This window comes from Callithrix jacchus, chromosome 20 (genome assembly GCF_049354715.1).
Source record: "Callithrix jacchus isolate 240 chromosome 20, calJac240_pri, whole genome shotgun sequence".
Lineage (NCBI taxonomy): Eukaryota > Metazoa > Chordata > Mammalia > Primates > Cebidae > Callithrix > Callithrix jacchus.
Window position 1 is genome coordinate 38899332 of NC_133521.1, and position 14113 is coordinate 38913444.

At 40.6% G+C, this 14113-nt stretch overlaps 1 protein-coding gene across 2 annotated transcripts in view; it reads left to right on the forward strand.

Moving 5' to 3' along the window:
• GAN (gigaxonin) overlaps positions 1-14113 on the forward strand; it is a 57431-nt gene that overhangs the window by 23552 nt on the left and 19766 nt on the right. Inside the window, exons 2-5 of one of the 2 annotated variants that reach the window (XM_002761198.6) lie at positions 7100-7214; positions 9624-9974; positions 12553-12770; positions 12988-13109. In XM_002761198.6, the coding sequence (XP_002761244.1) occupies positions 7100-7214; positions 9624-9974; positions 12553-12770; positions 12988-13109 (806 nt within the window). The remainder of the gene's footprint in view (positions 1-7099; positions 7215-9623; positions 9975-12552; positions 12771-12987; positions 13110-14113) is intronic. The other variant, XM_035281561.3, reaches the window with a different exon arrangement.

The window sequence follows — 14113 nt, forward strand, 5'->3', positions numbered from 1 at the left end:
GGTGGCATGCACCTTTAATCCCAGCTACTCAGGAGACTGAGGGAGAAGAATCACTTGAACCTGGGAGGCGGAGGTTGCAGTGAGCTGAGATCACACCACTGCACTCCAGCCTGGTCTACAAGCAAGGCTCCATCTCAAAAAAAAAAAAGAATGTTCTGGTGACCAGCAGAATCCACGTCACTCAAGAGCTCCTTACAAAGGCAGGCACTCACGCTCTGTCATCAACCTTCTGAATCAGAAAATCTTGTTTTGACAAGTTCCTAAGTTGTCAAAGTTGATTTGTATGAGCATTGAAGTTTAAGAAGCACTGGGCCTTAATCCTTTCAGTGTTGTTCAGATACAGTTATTAAACATTCTTCCTTATTTTTTATGTGATTCAGCTTTGTTGTACCTGAGGTCATCAGAAAAAGTCTTCACTTCACATTTAAAACTTGAGTATTTAAAAACCACTGTCAGTGCCAAGTTAATTGTATATGTGATCATTGAGCGTTATCTTCACTTTGTAAACTGCTGGGCTAGGTTATAAGCATATAGTGATAAAGAGGGCTCCAGGAACATGGAGTTTAGTAAGGGCAATAAAGAAATACCATGATGTAGGACAGAAGTTGATCATCCCATAATATGTCATAATAAAAAATACCATGATGTAGGACAGAAGTTGATCATCCCATAATATGTCATAATAAAGTTACTGATAAAGTGCTGGGGAAATTTATAACAGGAATTTATTTTTACCCCCAAAGAGGTAAGGATAGAGGGGCAACCTGTGGCAGGATGGAGTCATCTAGGAAAACCTGTATAAGGTCAGGCATGGTGGCTCATTGCCAGTAATCACAGCACTTTGGGAGGCTGAGGCAGGCAGATCACCTGAGGTTAGGAGTTCAAGACCAGCCTGATCAACATGGAGAAACCCTGTGTCTACTAAAAATACAGAATTAGCCAGGCATGGTGGCACATACCTGTAATCCCAGCTACTCAGGAGGCTGAGGCAGGAGAATCACTTGAACCCGGGAGACAGAGGTTGTGGTGAGCCAAGATTGTGCCATTGCACTCCAGCCTGGGCAGCAAGAGTGAAACTCTGTCTCAAAAAGAAAAACCTGTATAACAGCTGGCATTAGAACTGGTCTTTCAAAGACAGGTGGGAATTGGGCAGCACAGGAGGCATTGGGAGAGGTCAAGGGCAGGACAGGATGATGGTAAAGTATCAGGGGCAGGTGTAAGGATCTGAATTTAAACCATAATTAAAGTTTTGTTATTTAACCTTCAGATGTTTGCAGACTTCAAGTGTACAGCAATTCATTTTTTCATGGGCTTTGGAAAGAATCGTATTTTATAGATGTCTGAAATGGTGCATGCTCATATTTCACGAGGTCTCTCTTTCTGCCCTCTTAGCTATTGTCTGTCCTCTGCCACCTGCTGAGAAAAACCTGTACTCTTTTATGTTTGTTTGTTTTAAATAGAGATGAGGTCTCACTGTGTTGCCTAAGATGGTCTTGAACTCCTGGGCTCGGGCAGTCCTCACACCTTGGCCTTATAACGTGCTGGGATTACAGGCATGAGCCACTGTGCCTGGCCAAAACCTATATTCTTTAAAAGTGATCATCTTTCATTGTGAAAACATATGACAGTAGAATAATCTTAAAAAAAAAAAACCCCATCCAGTCACATGAGTCAAAAATAAAAATAAAACAATAGAAGGGCTCCCTGTAGACTTTTCCCTGATGGCCTAGTTTCCCTCATCCTACCACCATCTGCAAGACATATGCAAGTACAGCTAGCTCTTGTTTAAACACAAAGAGCTCTGATTCTAGCTTGAAGCTCCTCTATCTGAACAGGTTTTGGAGATACCTCTTCTAAATATGTTAGTGGCTTTTAGTATCTATCGAGGTCTAGTCAGGATAAAGAAACCACACAACAGTTTGAACAAAGAAAATGTAATGTAAAGAATTATTAGCTACAGCAGATTGGAGTAATGAGAGATTGGCCAGAAAGAAGTAAAGAAAAATCTAAAAAATGCAGGAATAGATATATAGAGCATCTCCTACCCCATCGCTGACTTATTAGGGCACACCCATGGCTCACTGCATGGCAGAAAAGTCACATTGTGGAACTTGCTAGGAATCTGTCTTCTAAGACCCGTCCATGGCCTTATGATCGGGCCACACAGCAGGAGGTGAGCCCCTGGCAAGCAAGCATTCCCGCCTGAGCTCCGCCTCCTGTCACGTGTCAGATCAGCGGTGGCATTAGAATCTCACAGGAGCGTGAACCCTATTGTGAACTGGGCACTCGAGGGATCTGGACTGTGCACTGCTTGTGAGAATCTAATGTCTGATTATCTGAGGTGGAGCAGTTTCATCCTGAAACCATCCCCCCAACTCCCATCTGTGGAAAAATTGTCTTCCACGAAACCAGTCCCTGGTGTAAAAAAGGTTGGAGACTGCTGCTCTAAGATGCCTGAGAAAGCTGTTCATGGGAAGGTGCTTGATGGAGGCTCTGGGGAAAACTTCAGGGTGTGGTTGCAACTGTGTGCTGTGAGCGCCTGGTGCTGGGAGGGAAGACTGCCTGGCAGGAGCCACAACTCTTCACTAGAGCCAGCAAGCAAAAGTTTCACTTCCTGCAGTGTCTTTCCGGTGCCTTTACCTGAAGCTTAACATAATGCCAGTTGACAAAGGAAAATGGTTTAAAAAGATCAGGTCCATTTTTACAAAGCAAGCAAAAAAGGGTGAATTTGGAGGTGAGGGGCTGTAAACATTGATAACCAGCAGTGACTGAGAAATACAAATAGTCATGACATCCTAAGTGAAGACCTGTCAGTTGCTGAAAAGATTGTATGATGCGTTTCAAAGCCAGATACTTTGGTATTCTTACCACTTACACTGTATTCTCTCTTGATGGAGAATTGACTCAAATTCTCTCCTTCACTTTTAATAAAAGTATCAGGCAGATAGATATACCTAAAGGACAGCCAGTAGAAATGAAGTACCTTTTGAGTAAAACCATTAGTTCACTAGAAGGTGTTCAGGCAGGAATAGTAGATAGGATAGATAGGAAATACAGGGAGGAAAGAAAGCTGTCTAAATATCCTCTGTATGCTGTCATCAGTAACGATCTACAAGGGCCTTCTGCTGGTACAAAGCTGTCATCCCAGGATCATCCTTATTCTGCATTCCTTTTACTCTTTCCTGTGTTAGATTGTGTCTTGTTAGTATCCAGAATCTTCCACTTTCTTGATTTATTCCTTAGTTTTGTTGGGGCACATTTTCTAACACCATCCTGGGAAAGGTTGCTTGGGAAGTAAATTGTTTTGTGACTTCCTATAGCTGAAAATGTCTTTGTTCCCTCCTGCCACTTGATAGATAGTTTGGTAGGTTATAAAAATCTAGGTCTGAAATGATTTTCTTCAAGAATTTTAAGCTCATTTCTTCTTTGTTATTTAACTTTCATTTACAAGTATGAAGCCACTCTGATTCTTGATCCTTTCTGTATAATCTATTTTTGTTTCTGAAAGCTTATAAGAATTTTTTTCCCAGTATCCTAAATTATGATGATGATGTGCTCTGGAGTGGATCTATTTTCATGCGTTGTTGAGAGTACCTCCTTAGTAGTCTTATCTTTTTTGGTGGGGGGACATTCCTTTTTTTCAGATGTTGAACTGTCTGGAATGATCTTCAAGTTTTCTTAACTCATTTCTCCTATTTTCTTTTTTAAAAAAAATAATAAATTAAAAAAAAAATAGAGCTGGGCTCTCACTGTGTTGCCCAGTATGCTCTTGAACACCTGGGCTCAAGCAGTCTTCCCAAAGCACTGGGGTTATAGTCATGAGCCATGGGCTCAGCCGTCTCTCATATTTTCTGCCTTTGTCTTTTTGCTGTTTTTTCTAGGAGAGTTCCTCAATTTTTAATCTTGACCTTATGTTAAAAAAAAATTTTTTTTTTTGCAATCCTTAGCATTTTTTGCTGGCCTATCATGGATGTTTCTTTTTATATTATCCTACTCTTTTTTTATGTACACAATATCCTGTCTTTTCCCTCTGGGAAGATTAAGGTGAATTTTTCTTTTTTCCTTGAACTTTACATTTAGCACAATCTTTTATCTTTGTTAAATATCTAATGAGTCCTGTTTGCTCAATTTTAGAGCAGTGCTCTAAAACAATTTCTTAACCGGTGTGCCAAAAATACATGTTGCCATTGTATGAAGACACTGATGATGTCAGTCCCCAGAGTAGCTGAGCAGCATCTAAAGAGTCAGGGGGCCCTGTCCAGCCCTGAGCCTACAGGCACCCTCTGTTTAGCACAGAGTAATACTATAGACTCTGTGTGCGATGTGACATGAAAAAGTTTTAGAAATACTGCTTCGAAATATGCAGGAAGTTCAGAGCCCTGTAGATTAGACTTGTTGAGCTCAGGTTTTGCTGTTGTGAGATCAAACGGGGTCATTTTCTTAGGGCAGACTGATGTCTGTGCCCTTGGGTCTGTACCTTTAGGCTTATCAAGTCCTCCAGAAGTCTTTGTTTCTTGCTTGGAAGATGTGGTCTGGCTTTCAGCATTTCAGGAGCAGAGTTGGGAGAAAAAGACAAATGGTCCAGCATTCAGTGTATAAACATTCAGTCAACCCTCCCGATTACAATAACACCTACCCTCAAATGTGCCTGGTGCTCCCCTGTCCAGAGACTCTCAGTCGTATTCTCTTCAAAATATAAGTCACATGTCTTCCACTGGAATTAGGGAGAGTCTTACTAAGCTTCGCAGGGAAGATGTATATACACATGGAGAGAGATTCCAGAAATTGAGCTGTTTTCTAAGACTTTGTTAACAGTTCTATTTTTAGCTTATCTTTCAACCCCTGCCCCACCACAACCCCATCGTCACCTACCACATACTGCCAGTTTTTCAGAGCCTTTGGGGAGTCTTCAGTCCAATTTAGGTTGAGTCTCGGCTTTGCTTACTGCTAAATTAGGATTAAGCTTCCTCAGATACTCCAAGTCAATTACTTTGTCTGTTTTTTAGCATATGACATTTCATTGACCAGAGGTGGTGGCTCATGCCTATAAGCCCAGCACTTTGGGAGGCTGAGGCAGGTGGATCACTTCAGTTTAGAGGTTCAAAACCAGCCTGGGCAACATGGTAAAACAATATCTCTACAAAAATTAGCTGGATGTGGTTCTGCACACCTATAGTCCAAGCTATTTGGGAGGCTGAGTCAGGAGCATTGCTTTATTGTAGAAGTCTGAATACAAATAATGAGTTTAAATATTTGTTTCTAAGAACTCCCTGTAACTGTCACTACTTGGATACTAGTATTTGAAGGTGTGCTTTTCTTTTCTTAGAAAATGGGATTATTAGGTAGCAGGTAACATGATGGCAATCCTGAGGTTTAACAGTTGTAATTCATACCAACAGCATGTTTCAAAACTATTTTAAAATTTCATTTGAATATTTTTTTAGAAAACTTTAATTCTTTTAGTAAAAAATATGGAGAATATCTAGGTCTAAGTTATTAAATAAGACACAAAAAGCATTGATGAAAATTTGTTCTTCAAATTCTTCATCACTTTAAGACATCTTTTTAAAGATTTTTAAAAGGCTTTTTTTTTAAGTTTTCAAAAAGGCACTTTTTTAAAAGTTCATGTCTGTTAAAGGATTAGTATCACAAATATATAAAGAACACCTACACCTCAATATGAGAAGAACAATTAGTAAAAAATGACTGAAGAAGAGACATAACTAATGTTTTGCAGAAGAGGAAGCACATGGCCACAAACATACAAAGAAAGAGATGTTCAGCACCTGAGTAGTAAGAGAATACAGATGACAACCACAGTGAGATACCATATTTCACTTACTCAATCCATAGTTCACTTATTCAATTGGCAAAACTTAAGAAGTGTGATAGATTCAAATATTGTAGAGTTTATGAATCCACAGATGCCCTTACACTTACATATATATGAGACTGTAAACTGCGCCACCTACTATGGAGAATAAATTAGCATAATTCTACTCCCAGGAGTAGACCCAAGGGAAATTCTTTTTTTTTTTTTGGAGGCAGAGGCTTGCTCTGTCACCAAGGCTGGAGTACAAGGCATCATCTCAGCTCACTGCAGCCGCTGCCTCCCAGGTTTGAGCAATTCTCATGCCTCAGCCTCCCAAGTAGCTGGGATTACAGGGGTGCCCCACCACCACACCCAGCTGATTTTTGTGTTTTTAGTAGAGACAGGGTTTCACCATGTTGGCCAGGCTGGTCTCGGACTCCTGGCTTCAAGTAATCCACCTTCTTCAGCCTCCCAAAGTGCTGGGATTACAGGCGTGAGCCACTGTGCCCAGCCGAAAAATTCTTTAACTTGGTACAAAAGAGTTGTATGCAATAATAGTCATAGCATCACAGTTCACAATATCAAAAACCGGGAGACAACCCCAGATGCTCATCAACAGAAAAGTGGGATGTTGCACGGCAGAAAGAACAAAAGAACCAGTGTGGCGTACACACTTATGTAAAATTTTAAGTCATTTTTATAAAACAACAATACAAAATGGGTGATTAATCAATTATAAGACAACCTAAAATTTAAGATATATATTTCATGGATACAGTAATAAAGAAAGCAAGGAAAAATTGAGCATTGGATTTAGGCTAATGATTGATTACCTCAGGTGGTGGAAGCAGAGGAGTGGATTGGTGGGGAGGACCATTTGATTAGAAGTGGGCTGTTGACAAGGTCTTAGCTTTTGTTTTGGATGGCAGGTTTGTGGAGTCCTTGTTACATTATTGAAGATTAATTAGATAATTCAGTATGTTAAAAAATAAGCCTAAAGGGACTGGGATTTCCCAAGTGAAATACAGATTCATGGTCATGGGGATCTTAGTTCTTTGGTCATCTGTTTTTTTTTTTTTTTTTAAATACCATTTGGGATCCAGGGACCACTGTTTTGTAGTTGAAAATTATAAGAATACATAGACCTAAAGTTAACAAACTCAAATTTCTAGGTGGGGATTCATATACTGATAAGTATCTTATACTTTATAGAGTATTTAGTACATAAATATTTATAGCTATTTCTGTTCTTTCATAGAAATTTTACATTTTTTTTCCCTTTCTTAGGACAAAGTTAAACTATAATCCTCCAAAAGATGATGGATCAACTTATAAGATTGAACTTGAAGGGATATCGGTAATGGTTATGAGAGAGATCCTGGATTACATCTTCAGTGGGCAGGTATGATGAGAAACAAAGGAAGGAAGACCTAAGTAGAGGCTTCTCAAGCTCAGGGTGAGGGTCTCCTTTCATCCATTCTATGACAAAGTAGTACTGTCATCTTCATCTTCTGTCACTGTGTGCTTTGAGTGGCATCTCCTACTGGTAATGGCACCCTACGTGTGTTCTTCCATGGCTCTGCTCCTAAAAGAGAAGCAGATAAAGTAAGGTCTTACATGCAAATCCCAGTTTATTGTTACCATTCTGAGCTCCACCTTCTCGTATGAGATACTAAAGAACATGGGACGCTGCCCTGACTGCTGTCTTTTTGGATTTTGCTTTGGAATCCCGATCCAGTCTTGCTTTGTAACCGCACAAGTGGGGATACAAAACTTGTTTTTTTCTCCATAGCATGCAAATAGGAAATGCTGGGGGGCATTGTGGATTGTTTGGTCGAAATAGAGAGTTCCTTGTAGATCATTGCCAGAGAAAGAGGAGTGACACAAATGACAAGCACCTTATTCACGATGCCCTGGTCCTGTTGCCTCAGTACCCATGTCCCTGCCCTACCCCACCCCCACTCTCTCTTTCTGATATCCCTTTCCTCTCCACATCCACTTGAACTTCTAGAGACTTTGTGATATCCAGGGAGGAAAATGATAAGTGATTAGACTTCTTTCCCTCTGCCCTCCTCCGACACCCCATTCCCCATGATGTGATTTCAAGCATAGCAAGAGGACTCAAGAAAAATCTTCCATATGAATCAGGACTAGCTTTTTTTAAACAGAAGGAAGAGGTCAGTGCATCTTACCTTTGGCTGTGTGAGAATGCATTTCATCTTTATTCTTTCTGAGATCTTGGTCCCTACTCTGTCCTTTATTCCTTCTTCATCCCTCTTGTTTTCCCTTTCCTTTCTGTAGGGGCGGTTTCTTCTACATATTTGCTGAGTGTTCTGAATGTATTGCTTTCTTGGTCTAAATATATTCATTTTGTCTAGAGTTAACTCAGTGATTCTCATCCTTTTTGAAGTTTTTGGTTTGATTTCATGCTTTCTATCTGATCTCAACACTAGGGGGTGGGTGTGTACATGTAAGATTCTTAAAAATAAATGAATTTAAATTAATCTGGGGACAGACTTAAAATACTGGAGATACTTCATAGCATCACAAAACCAGACATAAGACGAATCTCTGATCTAACTTATAAGGTCAATCCAGCAGCAGTTATTAGTATAACAAATGATAAGCCAGAAAGAGCCTATTCGTGTTCAGGCTTGGATTTGAAACTTGAAATCTTATTTACAGATTGACTTCTGTGATTTGTTCCCAATTTAAATTTGCAACGATAGTTGCAGCGTAAGTTATAACAAACTCCTGAATTGGCAGTTTTGTTTTATTGAAATGCGATTGAGTGTTTTTTCACGTGCCTGTATTTGAAGAGTCTACAGCTGCCTGCTGTCTTGTGGCTAAATGTAATGTCATATAAATGGAACATTTTCCCCTCCTGTAGCTCACTCAACATACTACTTTCCACATTTTTGTTGCTCAGTTTCTAGGATGATTGGCAATTACACTTTTTTTAAAAATCTGGTACAAAAAATGTAAACTGTAAAAATGTTTCTTGCTGTACTCTTCATGAAGTCTCCCTTGCATTTGCTAATGTGGGTGAAGTACCCATGCTTTAGGGGAGTCCACTTGGGATTGTGGCAGAATTAGAGAGACCGGTTTCTTTCCTGATGCTTGGGAAAACTGTGAAGTGGGTGGCGAAAGAAGCATTAGTCAGAAAATTGAAGAAAATTAAGGAAAAGTAGATGTTCATAATGAGGAAAAAAACCCTTGTAGTAGGTATTTATTCTAAACGTAGTTTTGAGAACTAAATGTATTTATCTGTGAACCAAACTGCACTGTGTACGGTTGGGGTGCAGAATGAGTCTTTTGAATCACTGTAAACCCCTGTCCTTCAAGGGGTTGGCATTCAGGTTGGCATTTCAGTTAGCAGAAGGGTTTTCTTCATAGATTGGGAGGCGAGATTTTCATCAGTTCTGATGTTGGTACTTAATCACCTTGATTATACAAAAGCAGGCAGAGCTTTCCATTTCCCAGGCATTTCAGTCATTAAGGTTCTTCTCTGAGTTACAGAAGTGAGCAACGTGGACAGGTCACCCTAGAAGGGTTAGTGGTGGTTGACATTGGTACAGCAAGGGCAGAGCTGGGAAAAGTTAACTAAGCACACATTGGCTTAGGTTGATGCCCTTCAACTCTTGGGGGAGAAAAAAATGCTGGGTTAAACCATATGAAATTGCCAATATTCTATCATCTTTGATCTAAAATACATGGACATTTCATGTGGCCCAAACTCAAAAATAAGATTAGTGGTTTGGGTTTTAAATGTACACATTCAAATATAAAATAATTATGCTACTTTTTTTAGATCAGGCTAAATGAAGAAACAATCCAAGATGTTGTTCAGGCAGCAGACCTGCTACTCCTGACAGACCTTAAAACCCTGTGCTGTGAGTTTTTGGAAGGTTGCATTGCCGCTGAGAACTGCATCGGTATCCGTGACTTTGCACTACATTACTGTCTGCATCACGTTCATTACCTTGCCACAGAATACCTGGAGACTCATTTCCGAGACGTCAGCAGCACAGAAGAATTCTTAGAACTGAGTCCTCAAAAGCTTAAAGAAGTGATTTCTCTTGAGAAGTTAAACGTTGGCAATGAAAGATATGTCTTTGAAGCAGTAATTCGATGGATAGCACATGATACAGAAATAAGAAAGGTACCTGTCATTTATAACACGGTCCGGTTTGCCTTTTTCTTTCTTTTTAATTCAAATTATAATTGTTTTATTTTTCCTTTTCAACACGAAAGACTTATGGAACAGTGATCTGAAAGATACTTGTAAATGATGTTCCTGTATATCATGAAAGCAGTTGGCTTTTCAGACCAGTCTGCAAAACCCCATGCCACACAATATATCAGTGAAAACACTGACCCTTGGAAGGAGCAGAATGTCCTTTGTATGTTGTTTTTAACGGGAAAATGCATTTCAAGCTTAAGCTGGAGATTATAGAACCGCATCATCCCCACCCTTGCTGGCAGCATCCTGACCGACTGCATCACTAGGCTAGCCCCTGCCAGGCCTCAGGTGCCTGCAGCAGGCGAGGGGTGGCACGTGGAACTCTGGCAGAGAGGTGAGGGCCATGGGCCTGAGGAGCTTCGGATGTCATTGACACCTCTTGGGAGAAAGCAGGCAAGCTCTGGAGTTTGTGTGGCAGTGCAGTTTCAAGAGGGAAGGTTCTGGGAGTGACAGCCTGGGAAGAGGGCCTTAGAGAATATCAGCGTCTCAATACAAATTGTGAATACCTTGGAGAAGGGAGCAAAATCACAGACTCCAGGGTTTTGGTGGGTAGAGGGTCTCAATCTGTCTCTCAGTGGCCAAAGTGACACGATTATAGCTCACTGCAGCTCCAACCTTCCTGGCTCAAGTGATCTTCCCACCTCAGCCTCCCGAGTAGCTAGGACCACAGGTGTGTGCCACCATACCTAGCTAATCATTTGATTTTTGTCGAGACAGAGTCTTGCTGTGTTGTCCAGGCTGGTCTCAAACTCCTGGGCTCAAGCAGTCCCCCACTCCAGATTTCCAAAGTGCTGGGATTACAAGCGTGAGCCACTGTGCCCAGCCAGGACTTTATTTTTAAGTCTGATTAATATAAATAAGACACTAGCTTCAATTACTGTTTTCAAAATGAGAAATATATTAGGGTTAGAGAGTGGCTCTCAAAATGTATAGTTGTATTGTTGTTTTCATAAATTAAAATTTGACTATTAAATCTTGATGATTGTCTTAGAAGTTTTGAATTCTGTAAGCCCAGAAGTGTGTATGTTTGGAAACCATATTTGTAGTAATTGTTTTAGTTAGGACAGGTAAGGACAGGTAGTGTTCTGCTTTTCATGTTAGTTGGGAAAATTGTTAAAGAAGGTAGAAAAATTTAGAAAAATTTCCAGGGTGCTCCCACTCACCAAGACTCCAGTGGAACATGCTGCTCCTTGCCAGCTTCCATACTGCCCTGTTCTTGCCTGAAAGCAGAGGAGATTGTTTAGGTTGACTGGCTGCTGGGGAAATGAGGCAAGTTCTTTGTCCCTTTGGTCAATCTAAAGTTTATGCTGTAAAGACAGTTGACTTTTAAAACTCACGGTATAGAAGAGTATATCGTAAAATGACTCTAAAGTGCTTATTTTAAAACCAAGAAAAATCTTCTGAATATACCAATTAATAAAACTAATTACAGAGTTTTATTTTACATTTGTAAAATACTTCAGTTGGTTCAAATTAAGTGATTGAGGAGCAAAAGTATTTAATTCATGTTAGACATGTAGGTATTTTTGAACAGTAATTAGAGCAGAAATGATTATATCGTACTCGGGATCTTTTTAAACTTTGGTTTTGTATATTTTTCTTGTAATATTAATATTGACATATCATTTAAGTTTACCATATCGTATTGAGCTCTTACTGTATAAAAGATGTGTGTAAACATGATTTAACTATGGCATATCCAAATGTGTGAAGCAAAGCAAATTATAGCAGTTTTTTTCCTACCTTTTCCGTTTGACATGGAAATCCTTTAAGGTGTAAAGTAAGCTGCTTGAAACTTTGCAGTGATACCTCAAATAAACTGATCATTTTTATTTATTTATTTTTTTTAATTATATATATATTTTTAGATGGAATCTCACTCTGTTGCCAGGCTGGAGTGCCATGGCATGATCTTGGCTCACTGCGGCCCTCCCGGGTTCAAGCGATGCCCCTGCCTCAGCCTCCCAAGCAGCTGGGACTACAGGCATGCCCAGCTAATTTTTGTATTTTTAGTAGAGATGGGGTTTCACCATGTTGGCCAGGATGGTCTGGATCTCCTGGCCTCATGATCCACCCACCTCGGCCTCCCAGAGTGCTGGGATTACAGGTGTGAGTGACCACATCCGACCACTGATGATTTTTAAAAATTAAACTTTTACAGCCGAGCGTGGTGGCTCACACCTGTAGTCCAAACACTTTGGGAAGCTGAGGTGGGTGGATCACCTGAGGTCAGCAGTTCGAGGCCAGCCTGGCCAACATGGTGAAACCTCGTCTCTTAAAAAAAAAAAACAATTAAACTTTTGTTTATCAAGACTCTGGAGAGTAGACAGTCAGGGCCAGGAGAAGACATTCAAGCAGTGTGGGCGCATCTCGCTTGCCTGGTAACAACCTGGGTGTGTAACAGTTTGTTTTCCATGAGGTAGAAAATGCAGATTCTAAAAGTGATGCGTTGCATTTTCCATTGTTTTCACCCCGTTTTTTTTCCCCTCTTCTGCAGGTCCACATGAAGGATGTTATGTCAGCTCTGTGGGTTTCAGGGTTGGACTCCAGTTACTTGCGGGAACAGATGCTAAATGAACCATTAGTACGAGAAATTGTCAAAGAGTGTAGCAATATACCGCTCAGCCAGCCGCAGCAAGGAGAGGCGATGCTGGCCAACTTCAAACCCCGGGGCTACTCCGAGTGCATCGTGACTGTTGGTGGGGAAGAGAGGGTGTAAGTATGAGGTGGGAGTTGTTTGAAAACTGGTAAATGGGAAGAGGTAGTTCCATGTAGACAAGAATTCATAATGTTTTTCAGTCTCTAAAGCATCATTGCATTCAATTTTTAAAATGTTTTAAACATTCTTTAGTGCACTAAAACTAGTCATGGTTGCTGATAAGAAGAAGTGTATGAAACACATTAACTACTGATCAATGATTTGCTTCTTTAGATCACGGAAACCCACAGCAGCCATGCGGTGCATGTGCCCTCTCTATGACCCCAATAGGCAGCTTTGGATCGAACTGGCCCCTTTAAGCATGCCGAGAATTAACCATGGAGTTCTCTCAGCAGGTACCATTCTGTGGCAAATTTTCTTAAACATCATATCAAGTAATGTGTGATCTCAAGGTTGTACAGAATGTCTCAGAGCCCTTTAACGATACATTTTATTATCTCTACATGACATTTTTAGTGTAGTTCTAGCTTTTGAGACTGTGGTTAGGAATACAGTATCTTCTTTCAGTCTTACTATCGCCAGATCTTCCACACATAGCTGCTTTTAAGAACTGTCGGAGGAGCAGTTACCTGATGACTTCATGTCAGGACAGCAAGCTTCAGTGATGCTTACTGTGAAGTGGCTGTGAGGCCACACCTGGAACACGACGTTTATTTGCACCATGATAGTCCCATCTTTGAAATTAATGCAGCTTAGAATTACAAAATGTAATTATAAAAGGCTGGGTATGGTGGCTCACACCTGTAATCCCAACAGTTTGAGAGGCTGAAGTGAGAGGATCACTTGAGCCCAGGAGGTCAAGACCAGCCTGGACAACTTAGAGATAACCATCTCTACTAAAAATTAAAAAAAGTAGCCAGGCATGGAGGCCCACATTCCTGGTCCCAGCTACTTGGGAGACTGAGGTGGGTGAATCACTTGAGCCCAGGAGATCAAGCCTGCTGTGAGCCATGATCACACCACTGCACTCCAGCCTGGGTGACAGAGTGAGACCCTGTCTCAAAAAAAAAGTCATGAGACTTTTGAAATGCTACTTAAATTGGCAATGGCTTAAAGTTATTTACTACAGGAAATGTTTTACTTGACCTTTGCAAGTTTGAAAACTGCTCTGCTTATCCTAAGCTCTCCCTTAAGGAGCTGATAGAAAAGATGTCCATCGAGGCGTCACCTTTGCTTGCTGCCTTTCTTGTTGCTGTGGTCCTGCCCGCTTGTCTGCCTGACAAATGTCACCTCACGTCATTCTAATTATGGTCGGCAGCCCTCCTGCAGTCCTGATTTGTCTTTGCTTGCCCAGCAACATTATCTTTAAATTTTTTTTAGCTTTTCTTTGTAGAGATGG